The 24515-nt window shown below is 34.6% G+C and overlaps 6 protein-coding genes across 8 annotated transcripts in view; 2 read left to right on the top strand and 4 right to left on the bottom strand.

Moving 5' to 3' along the window:
- The window catches only part of LOC104712426, a 2559-nt gene extending 2205 nt beyond the window's left edge, over window positions 1–354 (bottom strand). Inside the window, exon 1 of the mRNA XM_010429332.2 lies at window positions 224–354. Within this exon, the coding sequence (XP_010427634.1) occupies window positions 224–296 (73 nt within the window). The 5' untranslated portion in view covers window positions 297–354. The remainder of the gene's footprint in view (window positions 1–223) is intronic.
- LOC104712417 (WRKY transcription factor 22) lies at window positions 3154–4909 on the bottom strand. The gene is made up of 3 exons (XM_010429322.2): window positions 4455–4909; window positions 4083–4193; window positions 3154–3852 (listed from the first exon to the last, which is right to left on the bottom strand). Exons 1-3 carry the CDS (start codon window positions 4796–4798, stop codon window positions 3393–3395), a joined length of 915 nt encoding a protein of 304 aa, XP_010427624.1. The 5' UTR covers window positions 4799–4909; the 3' UTR covers window positions 3154–3392.
- On the top strand, window positions 7270–10472 carry LOC104712407 (E3 ubiquitin-protein ligase TRAIP-like). The gene is made up of 9 exons (XM_010429309.2): window positions 7270–7713; window positions 7808–8078; window positions 8180–8281; window positions 8389–8471; window positions 8595–8711; window positions 9056–9158; window positions 9237–9663; window positions 9744–9931; window positions 10100–10472. Exons 1-9 carry the CDS (start codon window positions 7589–7591, stop codon window positions 10214–10216), a joined length of 1533 nt encoding a protein of 510 aa, XP_010427611.1. The 5' UTR covers window positions 7270–7588; the 3' UTR covers window positions 10217–10472.
- LOC104712397 lies at window positions 10581–11533 on the bottom strand. Its single transcript, XM_010429297.1, has one exon. The coding sequence runs from the start codon at window positions 11521–11523 to the stop codon at window positions 10657–10659; it is 867 nt and encodes a 288-aa protein (XP_010427599.1). The 5' UTR covers window positions 11524–11533; the 3' UTR covers window positions 10581–10656.
- Window positions 19906–20772, bottom strand: LOC104746846. The gene has a single exon (XM_010468384.1). It carries the CDS (start codon window positions 20770–20772, stop codon window positions 19906–19908), a length of 867 nt encoding a protein of 288 aa, XP_010466686.1.
- On the top strand, window positions 22214–24351 carry LOC104712378 (protein REVEILLE 5-like). Of its 3 annotated transcripts, XR_755512.1 has the most exons (8): window positions 22214–22564; window positions 22681–22738; window positions 22837–23119; window positions 23202–23327; window positions 23421–23530; window positions 23657–23716; window positions 23817–24008; window positions 24151–24351. XR_755512.1 is itself a non-coding variant. In XM_010429275.1 (7 exons), exons 1-7 carry the CDS (start codon window positions 22323–22325, stop codon window positions 23856–23858), a joined length of 921 nt encoding a protein of 306 aa, XP_010427577.1. In that variant the 5' UTR covers window positions 22214–22322; the 3' UTR covers window positions 23859–24351. The 3 variants fall into 3 exon arrangements, 2 of the variants coding, with proteins under 2 accessions (XP_010427577.1, XP_010427589.1); XM_010429275.1 differs by having other exon boundaries at window positions 23817–24351; XM_010429287.2 differs by having other exon boundaries at window positions 22215–22564; window positions 23205–23327; window positions 23817–24351.

The following is a 24515-nucleotide window of genomic DNA, read 5'->3' as shown; positions in this document are numbered from 1 at the left end:
GATCCAGAAGCTGAAGAAGAATTAGCTTCTAAAGCCTTGAGATCATCCATTTCTTGGTGGATTTTAAAAATGGCGGTTTCGATTGTCTTCCTCATTTGGCTTCCGATGTTATAGTTGTCGCCTTCAAAGCTTCCGTGAGAGTTACAGAACCGATCAGAGAAGCGTAGAGGTGTGATGTAGTTGAACTTAGCTAATGTAGCAACAGAGATAAGAAAAGCCAAACCAGCCAACACATAGATGGGTCTATTGACGCCATTGAAAGCTCTAATCTTGGATAATACATTCGTCTTCCCCATCCTTGAACCTCTCTGTACAAGCACAAATCTCTACAAAATCTGGTTGAAGGGATGAACGTTTTAACATCATCAGTGTACCTAGGGATTAGTGGAATTAATATAAAACCTTGGGATATTCATATTATATACTAATAAACAAACTTACTTAAAGCACAAGCTTCGAATTGCACATGGAGATTTCTGAAGGTTTTTAGGAAACCCCACGAGGGTACAAGGCGAAAACCCAAGAAAAGTTGCAGACTTTAAGGAAGGATATTAATAAATTAAGCCGAAGATTTAGAAGCAAGTAATGAGAAAAGCCGATTCTTATGGATCCCAAAACATTTGAAATAGTATTAATAAACAAACAATATATAGTTCAATTTTTTTCTATAGTTACCGGAGGAGAGTCATCATCGGGAGGGATGGGCTTTCAAAGAACGATGTCTGTAGTTGCATAATCTTGTAAAGACTTCGGTGATGAAGACGTCATTTTCTCGCCGGTGGCCGAACGAGGAAATCAACCGGAGATATGCGACGGTGGACGAAATTTGCGGATTTGCAAATGTGGTTCAGACTTCAGAGTATTTACATAGTCAACCACCAAAAAAAAAAAAAAAAAAAAAAGAATATATTTATCCCAAATACGCAAATATTTCTTTGTATTAAACACGATTTTAATTTAACAATATTTTTCTTTGTATTAAACCAGATTTTAATTATATGCATTTTTTATTAAATAAAAGTTAAAATATTTAATAGAAAATAATATATACATAATATCAGGGTTTTTTTCGGCAAATCAAATATTTTATATCATTAAGAATTTTACAAAATACATGAATCATTTGTATACAACCATTGACACAAATAAAGGAAATCGGTAAAAGATTGGAATTGATCATGGTTGCCGGTCGGAAGCCTTATAAGCTAACAAAAAATCTGTTATATCCCTCCATCACATACTCGTAATTAGCTATCATCATATAGACGAAACTCCAAAATGTTTTTTGCATTACTTTTGTTAAAACTCCAAAATACATAATATCAGGTAATACTATTTTGTCATAATCGTCAGTGTACATAGACTAATAGTATAGGCTTTCCGTTTGTTTTATTTTATTAATTTTCAAGTTACTAATTCTATGCACATTTTTTTCAAATTTACTAGTTTTTAATTTTTAATGCATTCTATTTATCTATTGATTGTTTATTTTATGAATGATAAAATATTTATTATTTCTTAATATTTGTGCTTTTAGCCAAAAAAAAATATAATGTGAAAGAGGAAGTATTTAAATAATTAAATTTTTAAGAAAAGATAGGTATATATAATAGAAATCCACAAAATCAACATTTTATTATAATTTTCTATATGCCATATAAGTAATCATTTAGTAATGTCAAACTGTTTAAAATGTGTTAAAACTTATGAATAAAACATAAATAAATATATACTAATATACTCATCAAATAATTAAAATTTCATTCTTAGAACCTGATTCTTTTTCTCAAGTTTTTTTGGCTCCACTTATGACAACATGCATCATAATTTGTAAATCAAGCACAAATAAAGCTATACTCATACTCTAATCAGGTAATATAGATTCATTCTTCTAAACTCATTACTATTGTTTTTTTGCGTTTTCATATATGAATTAAAAACACTATATTACAATGATATATATACATTTTAAGCAATTAAATTAATTTACATAACTTATATATTATTATTTTGAACTTCAACATTCATTTTTATCAGTTAAAATCCATGTTAAATGAACTATTCTTTGATACATGCCAAAATCTAATTCACCAATAATACACGTAAATTTATTAAATGTATATATTTTTAAAAAAATTGGTAATTTTGATTTTTGGTTACAAAAACAAGGAAAAATTATAGTAAGATTGAGATATTTATATGTAAATTACTATGTTAGTTTTCAAAACATGGTTTTCCTAGTTCGTATTTATTACTGGTGAGTATAAAATCATTAAACTCATTTTTTGTTTAGAATCGATGATTTGAGCTTATTCAACTCTTCATCAGACCTTGAAATCGACGGATATCACTAGCACATATTGGTCCATTTTTTATCCAATTAGTTTTTAAGTATTCTTGAATTGATGAATAAAATTAACTAATGAGGCTGGAAATGGTATGATCGTATGACCTATATCATTGAACATCAAATGTTTATATTCTGACCATTGTAATCAAAAAAAATTATAGAGTATATATCTTGCATTTAAGTATATTTTTAATTTAGTCACACCCAATAGACATTTTTAAAACAATGATTCCATGTATTTTTTTAATATTAAGAAGGTTTTTTTTCTTTTCATAATGTCTACCAATTATAAAGTTTACAACTTCTTACTACATGTTTACAAAGTATGGATCTTCTAACTTATTGAAAACATTGTCCATATAATCTAGACATTTTCTCGCAACCTGCTCTCACACCAGTGCTTTATTATGTTTGATTGTATCGAATACCATAGGTTAAAACTTTTTTTTGTTTCAAAACCCTTAATTAAGAAATGAGTATGATCGCCGCTTTTGAAACTGGAGCATAAGCTGTTCAAATACTATATTGTATATACTCTTGAGATACTTTTTGTTGGTAATGAAAATTGAGATACTATATGCAAGCATATACATGTAGGAAATCATTTAACACAATTTTATAATTAATGCAATGACATGATATACAAATCATTATAGTATTATTTTTAATATATACGGTCGATAAGTTATGTACTACATAAGAGGTAAAAGGCTTTTCTTTTATAAATAAAGCCCAAATTGACTTGTGGGATAAGTTTTTATCTTTGGTTGACTTTTTTTTAACTATTTTTTTTTTTAAGCATATTTTGACCCAAAAAAAATATGCTTCATCTCAAATATCAAAAATCGAGCTTAACGAATATACAATTAAATTTTTCTAAGATATTTAGAAACAATATATATAGGAAGAACCCCCGAAAAAAGTACTAACAAAGAACATTTTTCTTTTTCCTATTTATACATATTATCCGAGAATAATTCCTTAATCCTCATTCTATTATCTTTCCCTAAAAAAGAGTATTCTTTCTAAGCCGTAATCTAAATCATATTCCTCCGCTGGTCGTGGCGGCACTGTTCACAACCCAAGAGAGATCAAAACTCGCCGGAGCCGAGTTCCCAGAAAAGCTATCTCCGGCTGCGAATTCCTCCAACCCATCGAAGAAATCATCGCTCACCACCGTATCCGACAAAGATAACAGATCCTCGTCTCCGTCGAGACCTTCCACCACCGCTACATGATCCTCCACCGGCAAAACAATTTCGTCTGCTGACGTCACCGGAGACGATGAATACGTGGCGATCGTGGTCGTCGGGGATTTGGATGTCATCGGTTGATCAGATGGTTTCTGACGGGTGCTTCCGGCGAGAGAGTTACGGTGAGTGGGAGCTGGATGGTTATGCTCCGCCGTGTAAGTGACGATGAACATCTTCGGGTCGGATCTATTTCGCTCCACTTGTTTACGGGCTAAACAACCTTTTGATGTGCTACATCTGTAATATCCTCTGTTTTAAAAAAAAAAATGAATATATAAAAAATAAATTAGAATGTTTTTTGTATTATTACCAAAATTGAAACTGAGATAATTTAACAAACTAAAAGCAGACAGAATCACAAAAACAGACAAGTTTCTTTTGTCTTGAAAGAATACACACATTTATAAGTCAATAAATGAATTTTTGGTAAATAAAGAAAAATAAATCTTTTTTTTTTTGTGTGTGTAATTTTTTTTTACCTTGGATATGGTGAACCTTTGATGGGTTTCTGTCCGTACTTTCGCCACGCCCAGACATCGGAGTTTAAAGCCTCTGCTGCTACATGGCACACTTTCTTATGCTGTATCTTTCTGTAACAAGCAACCACACAAGAAAAATTAAAACAGAGTCTTTTTTTTTAGCCTTCTTGATAGTTGATAGTACAATCAAATTCGAGATTTTAATTTGATGACTTCAAATAAAAAAGAAAAACCAATCTTTTTCCATTTGCTAATTACGTTCTTGATGGGTTCGACAAAATTGAGACTTTTAACCACATCTTCACAACAAAAAGATTCAACACAAGAAAAAAGACGCTTGATGGGTTTGACAAAAGGTTAAAAAGAACGAACCTTCTTTTAGATCTAGAGGTATTGGAGCCAGCTGTGGGTTTGCTAGTGACGCTACCGGAAGAAGCAGAGAGAGAAAGGGGACGTTTCTGGTTCTGTGTCTTTCTTGGTTCTTCTGGGTAATTCAGACACGAAAACGAAGAGACGACAGATTCCTGTACGAACGGCTTGTAGAGATCTCGAATCTCTCCGAAGGAGACGGCATTACTCTGTCTTCCGACGGTGAATATAGGACTCGTGTGAGATGACACGCCGCCGGAAAATACGTTGGTTGTTGAAGTAGTTGCTGATGTGCTCACGGCTGTGCAGCCTCTGACCACGGCGTGGAGATCCCAATCGTCGGCCATTTGATTTTGGTAAAACTCAGGCAGGGGAGACAAAAGCTTCGAATCTCTGAGGAGAGAAAGAGAAAGCCAGAGGAGACAAAAGAGAGCGCTGACTTTTGAAGGTTAGAGAGAGATGTTTATAAAGAGAGTGAGAGGAGGAAAATTAATAAAAAAGGGTTGAAAAAATTGAAGGATAATATATTATTATTAAACTGTTATTAGATGATAAAAATACAGTGTAAAATACAATTTTGTGTTGTTCTCTTTATATTTATTTTAAACATTGCAATTATTCAACATGTGAACCCTTTTATATAGTATCATCTTCCAGATATTAGTTTATTAGTTTGATAAATATATATAAAATAAATAGATTTCTATCACAAAGTATGAGCTGAAAATATGTTTTTGCGATTATAAAATTAGATAAACGAAAATTATGTACGGATGGTGGTACTTTGGTAAACATATTGAACTAATATGAGATGTTGTACTTTGGTAAACATAGTGAACTAATATGAGATGTTGTTGTAATTAGTAAACATCATTGGATTCTAACATAAATCAAGAATCCTCTTAAAACCGATTATACCATTTTTGTGCAAACATCTCGTTCCAAATTTTCTAATTTTTTTGGGTTTATTTGACTGAAAAGCATATGCTCAGGACATATGTTTACTTTGTGATTAAAGTTTAACTAAATTAAACAGAGCTATATATTTCTTGTTTTAAAAGCAAACAAGTATGAACACACTTGGAAATTATGAACAGTGTCGGAATCATATTGCGTGTATATATATATAATACGTATTTTATATACTATTTGTTTAACAAATCTATAAAGTATTATTATGTGGTTTTGGAGATGGTATCTCGATGCTTATCCTGTCTTTGTCGCCTAGTGCTGGACACCCAAAAAAATTAAACCAGAAGTGGTTTCAGGTTTCTTGTATTTGGTTGACTTTGATGAATTGTCAAAGGCTTTGAATAAATCCTTCTTCTACTTTTGTCAACCTCACAACTTCCTTTGTGGACATTTCCACGCGTCTCTCACACGCGCTTTCTGGGGAGCGAGCGAGCGAGCTTGCTTTGATTGAATTAGTAGTGGGAAACCATACTTTCGTAGTACTAGTGCCTATCCCTACTTTTCTTTTGATCGATGCGCACAACAAGTTAAAAATTTGTTAATAATATCCTTTTTACCTTTTTTACAACACCTACGGTTATGGAATTGGAAATTGTTCAGATTAAATATTTGTAAGCTTTCCAGATCATTGTGAGCTTTTCGACATTACAATAGTCAAATCCAACAACTGAGATTTTTTTAAAAATTATTCATGGATAACATATGTATTCCATTTTATATATACTTTTTGGAAGGAAAAAAAATATGCATCGATGTGTATAAAAAAGTATGTAGATAGAAAAAGATAGTGATTGTCACTTAGCACCATTAGCTGATCCCTCTCTCTGCCACATACTCTAAACATTGGGGGTTACTATTTGTTTTCATACTCATTGTATCTTTTAAGAATAACAACAACGCTCATGTAAATAGTATCTATAAACTTAGGAAGTTATGTACACATTCTTTAATAAGAGTAACACAAAATTTTCAAATAAGAAGTACAAAATTTTAAATCATTTTCTGAGGAAAAAATTGGTAAAGAGAATTCAACAGTGTAGCAGAGTAAGGCACACGTGCCAGAGCGCGTGATCTCTGCGAGTTAAAAAAGGTTGACATTATCATAAAAAAAAAAAAAAAACAGAAATCAACGGTTCACACACACACGGCGAGAGATCGAGCGAGTGAGTAAAAAGATAAGAGATGATGAGGTGGAGTAGCTACAGCTGTCCCTCCTTTGGGAGAGAGATATATGCTTTTATGCCGTTACCATTATCTCTCTCTTTCTCGCTCGCCTCCTCGTGATGTTGATTCTTTTCTCTATCTCTCTCTTTGTGAGTCAAAATCGTACGGCTTATAAACGATCACATCTTTTTATCAGTCAGTCATTCATCATCCTACGGTCATATCCCAGCTTTGTTGCTTCAACACTCATCAAACGGTCCAGTTTCTCCTGACTCAGTCAGGGGTGTGCATGAGCCACGTGAAACCTTCGAGGACGGTTTTTTTTTATTTGTTTAATAAAAAACAAAATAGTAGTATTGCTACAAGTGGGCTGCACGAGGAAGCATAGTATCAAAGCGCGTGGACCCACCTTTTTTTCCTTTCTTTCTTTGTTTCTTTAGTAGTATATTGTAATAATAATAATAATAATAATAATAATAATAATAAAGATATACATTAAAATATTATTACTAAAACCGAGTACAGTCAACATTAATTTAAACATTTTGTTTGACTGATGCAAATTTTAATTAATGATTTATCTCCAAAATAAAGTTAAGANTTTTTTTTTTTTTTTTTTTTTTGTTGTTGTTGTAGTAACTTTGATTCTTCGGACAACTTGCACAAGTGATACAGGTTAAGTCGGTAAACCCCAGTTATTGGGAATTATTAATAAATTGTGTACTCCACTGATCTATAATTGTAATTGGGCTTAATGTGTCATTTTTGGTTTTAAAAGAATTTGGGCCTAAACAAAGGCCACTTTTGATTGTCACCACGTGACTCGCTCGTGCGTTTCTTTCCCCCAGCATTTTTTTCGCGGTTCCTCAGAAAATTTCAACTTTGTTCCCCGCGCCATGTTTTTTTTTTCCTCCTTTTTGATATTCTCGAGATAAAAATGGTGACTGGATGAGGAGGAAGGTGTCAGAACTGACTACAGTCGCGGCGGATTGGCGGAAGAGATGTCCATAACCGAAGAAAACACGGCGGGGAATGCTATTTGTTCAATCTGTTACGAAGATCTCAAACCGGTGGTTGAGAATCTCCAATCGATCTCCGCTTGTGGCCACGTCTTTCACGAACTCTGGTTAGTAAATACTACGTTTTTTTTTTTTTTTTAATTTTATTTTTCTTAGGTTTATTCTGTTGCTAAATCGATTTTGTTCGGGGGAAAACCCTAGTTTGCAGCAATGGTTCGAGTACTGCCCGAATACGAACAAGAGAAATTGTCCGATCTGTAAACAGAAGTGTTCTCTAAAAGATCCGTGTCGGCTTTATTTTCAGTCTTCTGGGGACCAAATCGATTCGATTGCCTCTTCTAAAAAGACTGTTGAAATCGAGGAAGATCCGGTTTTACTGAGAGTTGAAGTGAAGCGTCTCCAAGGGAAGATTCATAATCTTTCTTCTTCTCTTGATAATCAGAAAAAGGAGAATGCTGAGCTCTCCGATAAGGTCATTGATTTGTGTTAATTCTTTTGTTGATTAGTAGTATCCTTAAGAAGAAGATTGTGTGTAAATTTTGGTGTTTGTTTTTGTTTTTTGGCTTCTCTCAGTTGCAGCAATGCAATGAGCAATTGAAAGAGGATAAAGTGAAAAGGTGGGAGTCTCTGCAAGAAATATCAACGACTCAGCACTTGCTTAAGTTGAAGTCTGAGGTTTTTCATTATACTCAACATCCTTTGATTTTAATATGCTTTTGTTTCTACTTATCCTCCACAGTAGCATTTGGTGTTGAGTCACTTATTATTTTGTTTGTTTACAGGAATGTATCCAGCTTACTTCACAGTGTGCTAAGCTACATGAGAGAACTATGGCTCTTGCCAAGGAGCTCGCAGCGCTTAAACTGTGCGAAGAAGAATCTTTGATATTTTTCTTTTACTCTTTTCTAATGTTTTCAGATTCTGATATAATCATCATTCAATCTTTTGGTTAAATCTTTCTGAGTCTCTCTTCTTGTTTTGCGTCCAGGGTTTCTGATCTAAGCTTGGAGGAAGATGATGTCCTGAAGCTAGCCATGTTGGGGAATAACGCTAAGTCAAAAGATACTATTGACACTCTAGTCAAGTCCTTGGTTATCAGAAATAGGTATTTTTGTCACTGCTTCCATGGTCTCATTTTTGGTCATTTACTTTGTGAATTGTTTACCATTAGTCCTGTCTGCAGCAGTTTTAAAAAGCATATGACCTTCAGTAACCTAGGAAGATGGTGATTTACCTTAACTCATCCGTTTATTCCTGCAGAGTAGAGTACTTTGTTTGGTTACTAGTATCTTACAGCAGCTTGTTAATCTTTGAAATTACGAAATATCATAAGCAAGTAGATATGGTCAAGAAGTTGTGGAAACGGGGACTGTACATTGCGGTTCTTACCTATTCATCATTTGTGAAGTCTCTAATTCAAAACATTATTCTATATCTATCCTTTGACAGGAGTTATAAGGAACTGTTAGCAAAGTGCAGTCAGCTGGGCAGAGGCGAAGCTCGATCTTCTGAGAAACTAGAAAAAGCTCTGGAAAAGATAGATATATTAAAGGTGTGTCTTTTGCACTCGATCTTGTTTGGTTCTTCTATATCTGGCTCTTATTAGTTATTATCTTTATTCTATGAGCAGAAGCGAATGAGGGAACTTGAGTTGATAACTGAAGAGAGAGACAACAGAGCTCTTAGGACTATCAAAACTTCAAAGAATTGCAGTGAGAGAGAAGTTTACGAGCCTCCAACTGAGAGCTTGGCTTCTTTCAGAATGCTTCCATCTGACAACATTGTTGAGAACATCTCTACACCACCATTAAGTAAATTAGAGAAAAAGGATGGCTTCACCAATCATGGATCGTGCTTAAGCGGAAGAGAAGGCTCCTTCAGTACTAGAAGAACGGACTCTGTTATCGATGTAGATGATGATGTTCCTGAAACCACCAGTTCTGGCGTCAGACATTCAGATACTAATGTTGAAGAGAAATGTGATAATCCCATGGTAAGGGATATAAAGTTCAACATCAGAAATGACTCGACATCAGCAGTCTCACCTGGCAGCAATGGTACTTTTTTTTTTTGTCGACATCATCATTTCAAGTTCTTGATTACAGTAGATTTGAAGATTGTGAAAAACTAAATGCAGGTGTTGGAAACAGTTGGTTGTCAAGTGGAACAAATCGAAACCTTAGTAGATGGAGCAAACATGGAGAGAGAAACGAAGCAACTCCATCACTAGGGCCTTCAGTTCCAAGCAAAGATGATCTGATCGCTATTGGACCCGATGGTAAAGGTGGGAGAATCAAAGTGCTGAGATCTAAACCCCAAATTTCTGTGAGTTATGCATTCTTCTTTCAGTATGTTACTTCATTCATAACAAAATCCGGATTTTAAAATTTTGAGTTATGTTATCTCCCTTATTCTTATTGCCATCTCAGCACTATAACTCTATAAGCAATACCTTGCCTAATGTGTTGTTGACCTCTCTGTTGCATTGTATAGAGCGCCAATGCAAGCTCAGGAAGTGGTAAGAGATTCAAGCTTGGAACTAAAACAAGTGGTTCGTCCTCTCAAGGTTGTCTGCAGATTGAACACTATTTTGGAAGACCTAATCGCTAATTTGTCAGACATCTGTTTAAGAAACTTAGCATCTCGGATATGCTTTGCATAAATCATGTACAATTAAATTACTCTTTCATTGGTTTCTAATGTAACTTTTTGTTGTGGCTAATAAAACACTTGGGGACCTTAAGCGTTGTAATTTATAAGAGAAGTGTCTTTCTTTTTTATAAGGATAAAATCTTATCTTTATAAAGATAAGAAACTCTAATTAGCTAATGAATAGAAAGCGGATGCTTAGTGATGGGGTTGACTTTATTTGATCTTCTTGACTCTATCTCGAGACAAAATATTGGAAGAGCTAAACTGAAATTGTATTATATAATGAATAGAAATCTGAAACGTTACATCAGTATGTAGTACTGGAAAACAAGAACTAAACAAACTTGGGTCTTAAGGAAGAAACAAGGAAAAGAAAAAACCAAATAAACACGAAAACTTTAGTGATGGGGCTGGGGTATGAAAGTGTTTAACCACTCTGTGAGGCGGTGCATAGCTGACAAATCCATCTTCTTGGGAAAATTGGTGAAAGTAACGGGTTTGGGTAATGGTCCGACCACAACTCGAAGCTTAAGCCCAGCGGCGCAGTGACCCGTCTCTGAGCTAATGAAATAGTGAACTCCTGGTTTGGTGAGCGTAACGAGATCATGGCCCGTCTTGTGCACGGCTACGCGAGAAGTCGGGTCGCAGGTTATGAATTCAAGGTCACCGGTAATCTCTAAGACGTCGTTTACTTCCTTGTCGTATAAGAAAAGTAGACTATCTCCTACATGAAACAGTTTATCCTGACTCCACTTGTTATAGTAGTCGCTCTCTTCAGGAACGCTCCATGCGTTAGAGTCACCGACCTTGTAGATTTCGCCAGAAGGAAGGATCTTGCTCGGTGGTGGTGGAGGAATAGGACGTGACGGGTCATGAACAACAAGGACGTCGAGCCTCTGTCCAAGTACGCATTGAGCTTGATTTGAGCTGATGAAGTAGTGATCTCCGGGTTCCGTGAAGGTTACCACATCATGTCCTGTATTGTAGACGGCTTTAGGAGAAGAACTCTCGCAGAATTCTAATTCTAAAGCGCCCCAAACTTGAGTAACGTCGTTCACGTAGGGATCGTATTTGAAGACCAAAGAGTCTCCTACGTAAAACACCTTTTCCTTGGCCCATTCGTAGTACAAGCCTTCTTTCGCAATCCATCCAGCCGAGTCCCCAACGGTGTAGACAGTAGCCGAACAAGAACCAAAGAGAACCGTCGTGAAGGTTGTTATCACCAGCAGCACGAAGAGGAAGATCTTCTTCATTGTTGTGGCCATGATTAGATGAACAAATTGACAAGGGAATTGAAGAAAGGTGGTGAGATCTCGAATGAGAGAGAGAGTTTTGTTGTGTTGTGTTGATGAATGATGAGTTTGAAGAGAGAACCTAACCTAGCATTGTTTATATAACGCTGCACCATTCCTAATCCTTTTAGGATTTTATTTTGTTTATTTTCTTTTTCTAGAGTAGTAGAAGATTTAATCCTTTCTGACTTTTCATTCACCTCTTCTAGTTCTATTGGAAATAAACAAAAAAAAAAGAACGTTCTAAAGTTGATTTAGTTTCTTTTTTCATCAACACAACACAATTTCTTTTTTATTTTTACATATCCAAAAATAAAGCTCTTTTTTCCTTTAAATTCTCTAATGCTTCACATGGAAATAAGAGATGTGACGACAATTTCATGTTCTTAAATTTATTTACGTGACTTTTGGCTAAGATGCACAGTCATATTACAAATTGACAATATTGTCCCACCATCACAAGTCAATTTTGCATTACATACTACTTTTTTAGCTCACAATAAGGCTCGTAAAAGAAGTTCCTTTTAAAATCCAAGAAGCTAAATTAGCTAACAGTAATAAGTGGTATAAAATTACTATAAAATTCAACTCTCACATAGAGCTTATCCTTCACCAAGTAACAAAGTTCACCAAGTTTCCCCATAGGCATGAAATCCGCAAAGCCATGGTGGACATCAGGTTTTGCACCAAGCCAATCCGAATGTACCAAAACAAAACAAAACAAAAAGATATGTATTTTACTACCATCACAAGACTTTTCATTGAAAATAATAATGATGGATCATCTATATATACATGTTTTCTCTACATGATTCCAGCTAATTTTATTCAAAACCCGCAGCTTGAACTTGATGTAAGTTTTTATCTTTTGGTGCATTATTGATAAACCATTGTGCTTGAATGAACTTTTTAATTCTTTTAATCAAATGTTATGCTTTTTTATATACTAGATAAGGACCCGCACGATGTGCGAGTTTTAAAACTTTGTAAATAAAATTAAATTGAACAAAAATATATTAAAATTTGTTGTAAGTTATTTATACATACATTGATTTATATCAATTTACAAAATTTTGATGTATGTTACCATTTGAAGTGTATCTCTTTACACCTAAGTATAATGTATGTTATAAATATATTTTTTACCATCACCTAGGAAAATATCTATATAAACACATTAAGCGGCATAATTTAAGCCAATTATCATATGTCTATTTATTTTCACTTTTGCATAGTGTCATTAATCACTAAAATTATTGGTTCAAGAAATTTTTCTAATTAAAAATATATTACATAATATACTAATCAATGATGTATCATCACAATAGTGTATTACCAATCATGGAGAGAACATTGGCTCCGTCCCCCTGCCTTATGGAGAGAACTTTGTCTCCGACCTCCTCCACCATGAAGAGAACCTTGGCTCCGCCTTCCTCCCTTGGAGAGATAACCTAGCATACGTCCGAATTTCTCTACCATCGAGAGAACCTTGGCTCTGCCCTCCTCATGTGTGGAGAGAACGGAAAATCAGTATTTTCATACCCCAGCTAAAAGGGTATGTTGAATTCCTACCTCAACTTTAACAATGAGCAAATTCATATATTAACTTAAATAAAATTCAAATTCACTACTCCAACTTGTAAAACAGTGTTGAATCATATACAAGCCATAACAGTGTTAAGAGACCGTTAACGGTTGCTTACGTGGAAACCACATAATAAATAACGTCATTTTGAGAAACAAAAGAAACAACTTCTGTTTCTCAAAACGACATCGTTTAATACTTCTTCTTCCCCTTTTCTTCTTTCCCGAATCGAGTTACTTTGTTCAATCTCCAAATAAAAGCTGCAGTTACCATCACTCTTCTTCTTCAAAATTCTCAAATCATCATTATCACTTTTAATTACTTCAATGGCTCTTGTTCGTGAACACCGTCAGATCAACCTCTATCTACCTCTTCCACGTCTCTCAGATCGCCTCCTCTGTTTCTCCTTTCCCTCCTCCACCGCTGCCGCCGTCGCATCGACCGTCCCCGGAAGTGGAAACGGCGGGATCATATACAAAGTCTGACACAAAATCACTGGGATTCGTTCGTCGGCACGTGCGCTTACATGAGTCCGGAGAGATTCGATTCCGTCTCCGGAGAAAACTCAGATGTATACGCATGCGATATCTGGAGTTTTGGACTGATGATGCTCGAGCTATTCGTCGGACATTTTCCGTTACTTCCTCGGGGATAGAGACCTGATTGGGCGACGCTGATGTGCGCCGTGTGCTTCGGAGAGCCGCCGCGTGCGCCAGAAGGATGTTCCGACGAGTTTAGGAGTTTTGTTGATTGTTGTCTACATAAAGAATCGAGTGAGAGGTGGACGACATCGCAGCTTCTCGGTCACTCTTTTCTCCTTCAAAGTGTTTAGATCTGATTGCTCTTATGGTATTATATTACGGGTCTGTGGAGATTGAGCAAAGTAACTCGATTCGGGAAAGAAGAAAAGGGGAAGAAGAAGTATTAAACGACGTCGTTTTGAGAAGCAGAAGTTGTTTCTTTTGTTTCTCAAAACGACGTCGTTTCTTACGTGGCTTCCACGTAAGCAACCGTTAACGGTTTCTTAACACCGTTACAGCTTGTGTATGATTCAACACCGTTTTACAAGTTGGAGTAGTCAATTTGAATTTTATTTAAGTTAATGTATGAATTTGCTCATTGTTAAAGCTGAGGTAGGAATTCAACATACCCTCTTAGCTGGGGTATGAAAATACCGACTTTCCTAGAGAGAACATGTTTACGTCTTTTACCTATCTCAAAGTGGTATGCTCCAGGAACCAATGAAACTAAAAGCCCTTTTCCAATTTCACAAAATCTTTTGATAGTAACTAATGTTAAATTTCCCAATGTATTCGTGGAAGTGTGTTTGACACATCATGATGTAGCCTCTATCTCCGAGCTCCTATGGACCTATCAAAAATGGTTTATGGTTTTCCAATCTATATATCTATGTCTGTTTTAAGCTTTTGTTTGGTTATCCTATTTTATCCAACATTAGGTGTATTTTTTTACATCTAAGTATATTGTATGTTACAAATATATTTTTTACCACTACCTAGGAAAATATTTATATAAACACATTAAGCGAACTATTATACGTCTATTTATTTTCACTTTTGCATATTTTCTTGAATCACTAAAATTGTTGGTTCAAGAAACTTCTCGAATTAAAAATATATTACATAGTATACTAATCAATGATGTATGATCACAATAATAGTGTATGACTAACCATAGAGAGAACTTCGGGTCTGCCCTCCTTTCTTATGGAGAGAACCTTGCGTTCAACCTCCTCCACCATGAAGAGAACCTTGGCTCCGCCTTCCTCCCTTGGGGAGATAACCTTGCATGCGTCCAACCTCCTCCACCATGGAGAGAACCTTGTCTCTGTCCTACTCATGTGTGAAGAGAACATTTTCACGTCTTTTAGCTATCTCAAAGTGGCATGCTCCGACAACCAATGAAACTAAAAGCATTTTTCCAACGTCACAAAATCTTTTGATAGTAACTAATGTTATATTTGCCAATGTATAAGTGAAAGTGTCTTTGACACATGATGATGTAGCCTCTGTCTCTGAGCTCCTATGGACCTTTCAAAAACGGTTTATGTTTTTTCAATCTATCTATCTATATTTGTTGTAAGCTTAAGTTTGATTAGCCTATTTTATCCAACCATTAGGTTGATAGGGTTCTACTCTTTATCTCCCTTTGGGATTGAATGAATGGTAACAATTATGTTTGCATAAAAAAATATCTATGACCAACCAATCAAGGTTAAAAAATTAGAAGTAAATTAATTTGACATAATTAAAGAAATAATAAAAAATTAAAAGCACGGTAATATATGAATCTCAAATAAAAGATGAGAATATAAATTAAACAAAACAATCTAAAAATACTACAATAAAATTTAAAATACAGTATTAGAAAAAGAGACGGATATATTAATCTTACATTTTTTCTTGGGTTAACATTTTAATATAACCTATTCCAAACTGGAAAAAGGAGAAAGCAAGAGAAAATTTTGGTTTAAAAAAAAATAAAGAAAATTTACTTTCCCATTAAAACTTTTTTACCAATTAAACAAAGTTTAAAGCAATTTTTTTGAATAAATTATTTTGTTAGATGAAAATGTGAGAAGATATATGTTTATATAGAAGTGAGTATTTACATTTTCTAGAATTAATAATTAACTGTATATTTTCTTTAATCCCTTTTTTATTTTATTTTTGTTGAATTAATACCTTAAAATTAAAAATAAGTAAATAATGTTATAATTTCGAATTTTATGAAATATATAATCTTCTTATAATGTATTTTTTTAAAAACTGTTTAATTTTTTTTTTATTTTTTTTTTATAATTATATTTTTACATTATTAATATTCTAGAAAACATTTTTTTTTTTGTTTTTTTGTCATTATCTCAAATATCTCCTATTAAATATTAACTTTTACATATATCAAAATCTTAAATTAATAACTTGACACGTGTCAAAATCCTGTTAATGACTAACTTTTAAAACCTAACTTTATATAATAAGATATTAAGTCTGTGTATTTCTTTTTTTTTGTTTTTGATTTCTAATATAAACTGGAATCAATAGTTACCAATTCCGGTTTCCAGTGACAAACTCTCTTGGGTCGAAGGACAAAAACTTGGATATCATCCAAGTGACTTTGTGATGAAGAGGCTCCTCAAGTGACTAACATTCCGCAATTTAACTGATGTAATCCCATGAAACTTGACACCAAATATGCAATAATCTCAATTAAGGTTACCTTTTTTCTCATGATTAGCAAGAGATGGTCATCTTAACATATATTTCCTATTAATTATCTATTAGGATCCCATATTTTTTTTTTCTCTATTTTGTCCCCAATCTTTATAGAATCAAAAAAACATCCATCATGTTAAAATTACATTACTTGTAAAAAATTTGAACTAGTGACGCCAAACTTAATGATATATCATGCTTTTTATGGTTTTTAACCATGATATATGTGTGTTTTTTGCTTTTAGGTTCTTTTTGGGTCTTTGTAGGGTCATATGCAATTTGGGATGCTTTGGAGTTTAATAGAGAGTTTTGAAACATTTTTGGAGACATTTTGGGTGTTGAGGCTAAAGCACAAGAACTGATTTTCTACATTGGTCGATATTCCTGAGATAGCCTAATATTTGTTTCCAGAAAGTTTTTAAACAAAAGAGCTGGTTTTCTACAACGGTCAATATTCCTGAGATATTCTGATATTTTTTTCAGAAAGTTTTCAAATAGAAGAGATGGTTTTTCACATCAGCCGATATTGCTGAGTAGTGCCCGATGTTTGGTTCCAGAAAGGCAGAATTTTTTTAATGATTTTTTCAATTTCTGAGGACTCAAAAGCTGCCCCAAAGTTCCTCATATTTACAACATTAGTTCCTAGCAATTTTTAGGATATAAATAGAAGTTTTAGGTTTTAGAAAAAAACGATTCTATTTTTTCTAAGATTTTGGCTGCACTTGAGACCTTTTGTGAGACATATTTTGAGATTCTAGCGATCCATCCTCTTTGACAATTTGGAAGAGTTTTCTAAACTCTTTTCTTGTTTATTTCATTAATCTATTATGTCTTCTTCATTTCTTTGTTTTGTTCAATTCAATATGTGTGAGAAGTCTCTTTATTGGGGTTTAGGGTTTTAATTAGGGGATTCAATGCGTTGATGTTTTGATTGTTATTTGGAATTCTCAATCTTTAGGTTCTTTGATTCATATGCTCTTAATGCTAGAATAAGACTGATCACCTTGCTCTAGATTTTAGATTTTTCTATGCATCGAAAGTGTTCGATAGAATGCATGAACTAATATGAATTGAGCAATGTATTTCTAGCATGTGAAAGTTGATGTTTGGGCGCATTATTGTGAGCTTAATGAACTTGATTGTAATGTGAATTTGGCTAGGAGGTTGCAAATTTAAGTTTAGCAAACTAATAGTCAAATTTAGTTTATAATGCATTGAAAGAGGATTATTCTATTATTGTGTTCATGTTCTAGAACAGTTATTAATTGTTGAATTCCATATTTCGTTTTCTCATTTGTCATTGATCTTTGAAATACCCAATGGCCCAATGTTTTAATCCCATACGTTAAATCGTTTTATTTATTTACAATTTCTGAAGCCAAATAAACAAACATTACCTCGCTTTAGCTATTCACAAGTCTCACAAATTTTTAGTGTACCATAGGTCCTTGTGGATTCGATCTCGCATATACTGTCTCACGGTTAAGTTTATCGGATAATTACTCGAGCAATCAAGTTTATGATTGTGTTACCCAGGGACCAATTGTGTTACCCAGAGATTTATGATTAGTTTATAGTGTAGAGTACTTTTAAAATTTACAGTTGCTAACTAAAGCTTTGTTCTCTCTTTTTGGTGTTTTAAGGTATATGACCCGCAATACATGCTCTTCAAACCTTGAGAAGTATCAGGAGGGCGTGGGAAAGTTTAAGAGAAAAAATAAGACGAAGAAAACACTAGTTGCGATGGCTGATGGTTTAGCTGGTCGTAACGCCGCGACGATAAAGTGGATGATGAACATCATGGAGAGTTTGAGGATAATCCTCCCACTGGAAACATTAATTCTCCTGGTGGTGGAGAGGCTTCCTGTGCAGTTGTACAAAGAGAAGCTGCGCGCCGTGAGACTGCTCGCCGAGAAGCTTCCCGTTTAGCTGCTCTTAATCAAAGACCTACAAATGTTTGACAGACTTTAAGAGAACATGATGCTCCCAAAGCTGAGATGTACCGCGGATGTGTCCAACATCCTCCAATCGCCAAAAGTGATTTTGAGATCAAACCGGCACTGTTAGCTCTTGTGAAGCAAAATCAGTTTCATGGTCTGCCGTCGGAGAACCCGGTTTACCATTTGGAATACTTTGAGGTTATATGTGGTACAACGAGAATTAATGAGGTGCTTGATGATGCTGTCAAATGCAGTTTATTCTCATTTTCTCTCAATGATAAAGCTCATCGCTGGTTTAAGTCATTGAAGGGAGATAATGTTCGAACATGGGATGAGTATAAGACTGCATTTTTTGTAAAATTATTATAGAGTTTTTATATATATCTAAAGATTTTTACAAAAATGTGGACTTTAATATAAGTGCTAGTTTTGATTTTTTTCATTTTGAGGTTAATAGTTTGCTTTGTTAAACTATTAGATAAATCTTTTCATCAAAACTAATGTTTTGATTTTGGTTTGTGTTAATAAATTTTCAAAACACTAAACATAAAGTCTTATATACTGTTAGTTATAATTTTTTGGTAATATATAAAAGGGCATGTTTTTTAGTTCGGCATAGGGCACTAATAAATGTCGGACCGGCACTGTTTCTTGCTGTAGTATTTCACCCAGGCGCGAGGAATACTCTTCTCAGGAACAAGATTTCAAGCTTTCAGCAGAGTGCTACTGAGTCATTTCATGAGACTTGGGAAAGGTTCAAAGACTAAAAAAAAAGAATGTCCTCACCATGATTTCACTCCAGAATCAATAATCAACATGTTGTTATTGCTTTTTGTCTTTACTATTACTTATGTTTATGCAACATGTTGTATACTATATATGTTTATGCAAAAATATACAACTTTTGAAACTTCATGAATGGGTTTCTCTTAAGTACGTGACATATTGTAAACTATATATTCTTAGCAATTAAGGTGAAACGAACGATTTATTTCAGTCTTGTATATGTTTACTCTTTTCTTAATGTTTTCTTTTGTAAAGATATTGGATGTAACATTATAATTTTGGTTTAAATTCTGTGAAGGCATATATATACCTTGAATCTTACGATTCCATATATATCATTGTTAAAGGCAAACGCAATAACTTGGTTCAGTGTGTAGCGGGTAAAGAAAACTTTAGATATATCGAGAAAAAGAAAATAAAAACAAACAAACTCAGTGGCTCAGTCATTGTGGAGATTAACTATATATTGATGCTTACATGTCTGGGCTTCAATTATGATTAAGGAATCTGAATTTTTTATTTAATACTGTTTTGAATGAACCGACTCTACAAACGACATTGGAAACAAAAAATATTAAAGAAGATAACAAGAGAATTAAAGAAACTCTAATTAGCTAATGACTTTATTTGATCTTCTTGACTCTATCTCGAGACAAAATATTGGAAGAGCTAAACTGAAATTGTATTATATAATGAATAGAAATCTGAAACGTTACATCAGTATGTAGTACTGGAAAACAAGAACTAAACAAACTTGGGTCTTAAGGAAGAAACAAGGAAAAGAAAAAACCAAATAAACACGAAAACTTTAGTGATGGGGCTGGGGTATGAAAGTGTTTAACCACTCTGTGAGGCGGTGCATAGCTGACAAATCCATCTTCTTGGGAAAATTGGTGAAAGTAACGGGTTTGGGTAATGGTCCGACCACAACTCGAAGCTTAAGCCCAGCGGCGCAGTGACCCGTCTCTGAGCTAATGAAATAGTGAACTCCTGGTTTGGTGAGCGTAACGAGATCATGGCCCGTCTTGTGCACGGCTACGCGAGAAGTCGGGTCGCAGGTTATGAATTCAAGGTCACCGGTAATCTCTAAGACGTCGTTTACTTCCTTGTCGTATAAGAAAAGTAGACTATCTCCTACATGAAACAGTTTATCCTGACTCCACTTGTTATAGTAGTCGCTCTCTTCAGGAACGCTCCATGCGTTAGAGTCACCGACCTTGTAGATTTCCCCAGAAGGAAGGATCTTGCTCGGTGGTGGTGGAGGAATAGGACGTGACGGGTCATGAACAACAAGGACGTCGAGCCTCTGTCCAAGTACGCATTGAGCTTGATTTGAGCTGATGAAGTAGTGATCTCCGGGTTCCGTGAAGGTTACCACATCATGTCCTGTATTGTAGACGGCTTTAGGAGAAGAACTCTCGCAGAATTCTAATTCTAAAGCGCCCCAAACTTGAGTAACGTCGTTGACGTAGGGATCGTATTTGAAGACCAAAGAGTCTCCTACGTAAAACACCTTTTCCTTGGCCCATTCGTAATACAAGCCTTCTTTCGCAATCCATCCAGCCGAGTCCCCAACGGTGTAGACAGTAGCCGAACAAGAACCAAAGAGAACCGTCGTGAAGGTTGTTATCACCAGCAGCACGAAGAGGAAGATCTTCTTCATTGTTGTGGCCATGATTAGATGAACAAATTGACAAGGGAATTGAAGAAAGGTGGTGAGATCTCGAATGAGAGAGAGAGTTTTATTGTGTTGTGTTGATGAATGATGACTTTTGAAGAGAGAACCTAGCCTAGCATTGTTTATATAATCCTGTACCATTCCTAATCCTTTTAGGATTTTATTTTGTTTATTTCCTTTTTCTAGAGTAATAGAAGATTTAATCCTTTCTGAATTTTGATTCACTTCTTCTAGTTCTATTGGAAATAAACAAAAAAAAGAACGTTCTAAAGTTGATTTAGTTTCTTTTTCATCAACACAACACAATTTTACTACCATCCGAATGTACCAAAACAAAACAAAAACAAAAAAGATATATATTTTACTACCATCACAAGACTTTTCACTTAGAACAGTGATAAAATTACATCGTGTCAAAATTACATTACATGGAAAAAAAATCCAAACTCGATTATTCTCCATAGTATTGCAATTTAAAACTTAAATTTCTTTTATAAATTCAACCATCTAAGATTATAGAAAATTTTGTATCAATTTATTTGCTACTAAGATCAAACCAAATCAACAAAATAATGTTGAAATTTTAGTTATTCCATGCATCAGGAATATCATAATAGCTAGCGTAACACTAAAGTTAACAGTGCATAAGGTGTATATTGTCTTTTACCGGAAGTCCTGCTGGTTTCTTGATAGGTATAGTCCAGAGAAGGTACTGTGATTTATCTTATTTAACCAAAGTTTGATATGCTTAAAAACCCCACCAAATCTCATCTCAGTGTTTTGCTTCAAGACGATTATAACAAACAAGATGCATTATATCAAGATCTGTGGTATCTTGTTGATCATGAGATTCATCTATGACCTCAATGTTCCCTGAAAAAGGCACAAAATTAGAAATGAAACAAAAGCCAGAGAAGCCATGCATGTTAGATCTAAAAAAACAAGACAATGTGACATAAAAGCCGAGGACATGAGGGCAAATAGAATACATATTATCTCCCTTGATAACATCCATCCGGCTAATACCCTAAAATCACATACAATTTCTCAGAACAGTAGATAATAGTTTTTTTCTCAGTTTGTTTGGAAGAAGTAAAATTTTCAGTTTCCTGCTTTCAAAAATAAAAATAAAAATAATCTTCAGCTTTCTATTTAAAAATTGACTAAAACGTACACGTTGCTGCATGCATAGTAGAACAAATTGTGGATGATGCTAGAAACTGGAAAGTAGAAAGCGTGAGTACACAGGGGCACCTTTTATTAGCCGTTAGATTGTTTTAAAGTTGATAACACATTTTTTAACGGATGATGATGTTATAATCAAATCATACAAGAGCAACAAGATCCTAACACGTGTATGGAAAACCATGAATTATACATTAAAATGACGTTTCTACCCCTCTGTTGTTCTTCTCCACAGAAAAAAAAAAAAAAAAACTGTCAGAAGTCAAATCTTTTGTGAAACGCAAAAAAGCTGTACCAAATTTTTTATTTTATCACAAAGCGAATCTGAAACGCAAAGCGAATCGCGATTTCGTCGAAGCTCTATGGTGTCTGTAAACCCTAGACCTAAGGGTTTTCCATATTTCGATCCCGTCGATATGAGTTTACCGAGCTCCTCCTCCGATGGATTTGGTTCGACTCCGGTCACCGGACGAACTAATAATAATAACACGGTGTCGTTTTCAGAAGATCCGACGACGAAGATTCGGAAGCCGTACACAATCAAGAAGTCCAGAGAGAACTGGACAGAGCAAGAACACGATAAATTCTTAGAAGCTCTTCATTTGTACGTTTCATTATAAAGTTTTGATTTTTTTTTTTTTTAATTTCTCAATCGATTGTGTTTTTTTTTTTTTTCGTTGAAAGCTTCAAGATTTGATTTTGATATCTTTTTGATTACAGATTTGATCGAGATTGGAAGAAAATAGAAGCATTTGTTGGATCAAAAACAGTGGTACAGGTATAATAAATTTAAAGAAAGAATCTAATACTTATGTTGTTACTCTGTTGATGTTGTTGTTGTGTTGATGTTGTTGAGTAATGGTGTTATTTGGGCAGATACGAAGCCATGCTCAGAAATATTTTCTAAAAGTACAGAAGAGTGGTGCTAATGAACACCTTCCACCTCCTCGTCCCAAGAGGAAAGCTACTCATCCTTATCCTCAAAAGGCTCCTAAAAATAATGTTGCTGCTGCTTTTACGTCTCAAGTCATTGGACCTGGTTACTTGTACACCTCTGATTCACAGTCATTGCTAGGGAACCAGGCTGTTTGTGCATCTACCTCTTCTTCTTGGAATCATGAACCAACAACAACCAATCTGCCTAAACCGGTCATTCAAGGTATTAAATCTATGAGTGTGTTTTAGCTCTCGATTGAGTTAGTTGTATATGTGAACTGGTGTTGACAATGAATTTGTGATAGTAGAGGAACAAGGAGTCTCGGCCACAGCTCTCCCTAAGAATATTTGCAGTAAGGAAGATACAACACGGAGGAAAGTACAAGTATTGACAAAGCCTAGTGAAGAAAGTTGTGAAAAGCCACATCGAGGTAGATTTTCTTGTCGTGTTTACATTATGTGTTTACCATCTTTGAGATTTACGCTGACAATGATGAGCTGTTTTGTGGCGGATTCAAATGCAGTGATGCCGGATTTTGCTGAAGTTTACAGCTTCATTGGAAGTGTCTTCGATCCCAACATCTCTGGCCACCTCCAGAGATTAAAGCAGATGGATCCAATAAATATGGAAACGGTACGAGCGAGACACGTTTAGTCAGACTCAATGCCTACTCCTACTCAGAGCCTTTTGTTCAAAACTTTATTCCTGATTATATCTATAATAGAGAAAGCTTATATATGTTTCTCTTTGGTACGTCAGGTTCTTTTACTAATGAGAAACCTGTCTGTAAATCTGACAAGTCCCGAGTTTGCAGAGCAAGTAAGTAGTAAATTATATTCATTACCAGTTTGCCACTCTTAATAATACTTTCTCGGTGGGGTACTCAAGTAATTTCGTATTTATTGATTTGGTGCTCTAGAGGAGGTTGATATCATCATACAGCGCTAAAGCTTTGAAATAGAGATAGGTAAAAACAGCAATGTACCTTATGTGAGAGCAAGAGACATTCATCCAAGGCTGTTTGTGCATTCCTTAGATCCAGGGCCTCGAGTTCTCACTACCCAAGCAAGGATTCCTAGATGGCTACTGAGTTGTGGTTTTTTATGTCCCTGTAAGTCGCGGTGGAGCACATTTGTTTGTCCTGTCTTATGTATATGTGTGTATAGATAATAGAGGGTTTTGCAGAGTTATATTAATATAGCTAAAAAGTGAGTTTGGATCAATCTTAAGTCTGTGTGATATTGGTTTGGCAGTCAGCACTCAGCAGAAGAAGTGCAAATTCAGTGAGTGACAAAACAAGTTGAAGAGAAGGCAAAGAGGATGATTTACTTAAAATAAAATAAAGCATGAATGTATATTGTTGTATCATTTCATTTATCCTCCTTCGTTCTGTAATTTTTTTCTTACTCGTCAGTCCAACAATCTATATAGTATAGTGCAATTTTATCTAGATCGCTTCATTTAGTAACGAAGAAAATCGCAAGTATAGTTTGTCTCAAAGGAAAATACACCAATTTTATTTAATCGATTAAGGGGGGTGTATTGAATTTAATATTTTAGAAGATTTTGGGTTATTCTTAAATCCCCTGTTATTTAATTGGTGATTTTTTAAAATCAT

The sequence above is a fragment of the Camelina sativa genome, chromosome 2, assembly GCF_000633955.1.
Source record: "Camelina sativa cultivar DH55 chromosome 2, Cs, whole genome shotgun sequence".
In the NCBI taxonomy this organism is placed as follows: Eukaryota; Viridiplantae; Streptophyta; class Magnoliopsida; order Brassicales; family Brassicaceae; genus Camelina; species Camelina sativa.
Note: the sequence above shows the minus strand (reverse complement) of the source record. Positions and strands in the feature narration are given on the sequence as shown.

Coding starts and splice junctions, on each gene's coding strand:
- LOC104712417 (XM_010429322.2), bottom strand. CDS start 4,798: ATGGCCGACGATTGGGATCTCCACGCCGTGGTCAGAGGCTGCACAGCC. Junction 4,194..4,454: donor ACCTCTAGATCTAAAAGAAG/GTTCGTTCTTTT, acceptor TGCTTGTTACAG/AAAGATACAGCATAAGAAAG. Junction 3,853..4,082: donor AAAGGTTCACCATATCCAAG/GTAAAAAAAAAT, acceptor TTTTTAAAACAG/AGGATATTACAGATGTAGCA.
- LOC104712407 (XM_010429309.2), top strand. CDS start 7,589: ATGTCCATAACCGAAGAAAACACGGCGGGGAATGCTATTTGTTCAATC. Junction 8,712..9,055: donor TCCTTGGTTATCAGAAATAG/GTATTTTTGTCA, acceptor ATCCTTTGACAG/GAGTTATAAGGAACTGTTAG. Junction 9,664..9,743: donor AGTCTCACCTGGCAGCAATG/GTACTTTTTTTT, acceptor AACTAAATGCAG/GTGTTGGAAACAGTTGGTTG.
- LOC104712397 (XM_010429297.1), bottom strand. CDS start 11,523: ATGGCCACAACAATGAAGAAGATCTTCCTCTTCGTGCTGCTGGTGATA.
- LOC104746846 (XM_010468384.1), bottom strand. CDS start 20,772: ATGGCCACAACAATGAAGAAGATCTTCCTCTTCGTGCTGCTGGTGATA.
- LOC104712378 (XM_010429275.1), top strand. CDS start 22,323: ATGGTGTCTGTAAACCCTAGACCTAAGGGTTTTCCATATTTCGATCCC. Junction 23,120..23,201: donor GCCTAAACCGGTCATTCAAG/GTATTAAATCTA, acceptor AATTTGTGATAG/TAGAGGAACAAGGAGTCTCG. Junction 23,717..23,816: donor GTCCCGAGTTTGCAGAGCAA/GTAAGTAGTAAA, acceptor TTGGTGCTCTAG/AGGAGGTTGATATCATCATA.